At 68.8% G+C, this 2,093-nt stretch overlaps 1 protein-coding gene across 3 annotated transcripts in view; it reads right to left on the bottom strand.

Annotated features, from left to right (window-relative positions):
* GSE1 (Gse1 coiled-coil protein) overlaps positions 1 to 2,093 on the bottom strand; it is a 320,022-nt gene that overhangs the window by 61,215 nt on the left and 256,714 nt on the right. The window contains exon 1 of one of the 3 annotated variants that reach the window (XM_011971478.1): positions 642 to 910. The exons of 1 other annotated variant lie outside the window; for it this stretch is intronic. In XM_011971478.1, the coding sequence (XP_011826868.1) occupies positions 642 to 648 (7 nt within the window). In that variant the 5' untranslated portion in view covers positions 649 to 910. Of the gene's footprint in view, positions 1 to 641; positions 911 to 2,093 lie in introns of those variants that run through there. One more of the 3 variants, XM_011971486.1, reaches the window with a different exon arrangement.

The raw sequence follows: 2,093 nt of genomic DNA, 5'->3' as shown, positions 1-2,093 counted from the left end.
GGGGGTGGGGGGAGAGGGAGGAGAGAAGCGGCCAAGCCCGTGGTGCGCCCTTTCCTCGGGAAGCAGGGAGTGAGGGTCACAGACCCGGGAGGCTGCGGTTCTGCCCTCCCGACCAACTCTCCCGCGATGAGGGGTTGGGGAGGGGGAGGGGAGCAAGACAAAAACCCCAACCGGCGCGGCCCCAGTAGCGAGCCCCCCCGCTTCCTTGGCCGTCACCAGCACCTGCCGCGGGGGCGCACAGCCACCCCCATTCGCTCCGTCCCGCGTCGCCGCAAAGTTTTCATTCCAGCTCTCCAGCGCCCGCAGCTCTCAAGAAACTCCCCCCGCCACCCCCATCCCCCCACTTTATCTGACCTCTAGTCCGCACGCACTTACGCACGCCCCCCGCCCCCCACTGAGCACACTCCTGAGCCCGGAGCCCCCACCCGCAGCCAGGCCGCCCAGGCTGCGACCCGCGGGCGGAGGAAGGGGGTGGCCTTTGGTCGCCTGCCCGCCCTCCCGGCTCTTATCGCCGCTCACACTCCGGGGAAGTTGCCCGGGAGCCGTTGGCGGCCGCCCCCGCAGAACCCGCGAACTTGGAGGAGAGTGCGGTGCGGTGAGGGTGGAGCACCCGCGTCCCCGGCCCAGTGCGGCGCGCTCACCTTTCATGCCAGGGCCCCGCAGCTCCGCCTCGGCTGACACATGCTGGAGCCACCGTCGCCCAGTGTTTGTCTAAACTGCTTATCTCACCCGGGGCTGCTCGGCGGCGGCAGCTCAGGCCCGCTGGGGAGGTGGAGCTTCCGGGGCCCCGGCCAAGAAACACCTGCTGCTGTCGCCGCCGAGGACACACCCAAACGCAACGCCGCCCACTCCCGGGCCACTGGCTCGCTCCCGGCTCCCTGACCTCAGCCAGCGGGAGGTGTCGGGTTTCAGCCGCAAACACACAGGCGCGCGCGCGCGCACCGACGGGCGCCCGGGTCCACCCGCCCAGGCACACGCCCCTCCCCGGCCCGGCCGGCCAGGTGAGGCGAGGACACCAGCGGGGCCGCGGAGGTGCCACCCCCACACTCCCGGGAGCCCCTGGCTGGACTGCTCCGGGGTCCCGGGGACCTTGGTGGCTAAGACCGGCCACTTGACTCTAAAAGTAGTGAGCAGCCACAGCACCCTCGCCACGTGAGAGGAGCCCTGTCTCCCAGCCGCGTCCCCGGAGCCTAGAACAGTGCCTGGCACAGAGCAGGCCCAATAATGGGCGGACGGGTAACTCCGTGTCCTGGAGGCCTTTTGGAGAACAACCTTCTTGGCGCTGGTGGCGCGTGGGGTGGGGGGAGGCGACACAAAATAGACTGTGTACCCAAGCCCCACCCCCCTATGCCTGACCTTATTACCCCAACTAGAAAAGGCTGAATACTAAGAACTTGGCCTCAAAATTCCATAAGGGACCCCATCCCCCAGTTTTAAGTAACTTTTGGGAAGGCCACAATGCGGGCCGCTGCGGGGGGTGTTCTTTAAAGAGCCCACGGCCCAGGGGCTGGAGAACCCACGGAGGCGCCGCTCCGCCAGGGGGATCATTAAGTAGCTGGGGTTGCGGTCAGAGGCGAGGTCGCCCGCCTCCAGAAACTGGCACGACCCATTGCGCTTCTGGCCCCAGCGCAGCGCCTCCCCATTCCTGGCACCCCCCCACCCTACCTCACCCAGGCACTTGACTGGAATGACTCAGGGAGCGTCCTGAAATTCCTGGGCACCCACAGGCGGCGCGGAGAGGGACTGAGGGCCCCAGCCTTCCCACCCTCGGCTCCGCCCACCCCGCCCCGCCCCCACCCAATCGCGGCGGGCGCGTCCCCAGGAAGCTCGGGGTTAAAGGGGCGGGCCTCGGGGGCAGGGGTCGCCAGGCCTCCCCCGCCGCCTTCTGGCGCCCTGGGCTGTAACCCCCCCGGACGGCTCCGAGGCCCCGGGGTAACTCCCTCCTCGTCCTGTTCCAACACCCCTCTGATCTAGCGCGTCCCTACTTCTGAGTCCTGGGGCAAACGAGCACCCCCTGGGCGGCCGCCCCTTCGCTGCGGGTTTCGACTTTCAGCCCCCTCTTGCCAGCCCCAAACCTGCCCCGGGACATGCCC

The sequence above is a fragment of the Mandrillus leucophaeus genome, unplaced genomic scaffold (genome assembly GCF_000951045.1).
Source record: "Mandrillus leucophaeus isolate KB7577 unplaced genomic scaffold, Mleu.le_1.0 Scaffold10, whole genome shotgun sequence".
Taxonomy (NCBI): Eukaryota; Metazoa; Chordata; class Mammalia; order Primates; family Cercopithecidae; genus Mandrillus; species Mandrillus leucophaeus.
This window is presented reverse-complemented; position numbering and strand designations above follow the sequence as displayed.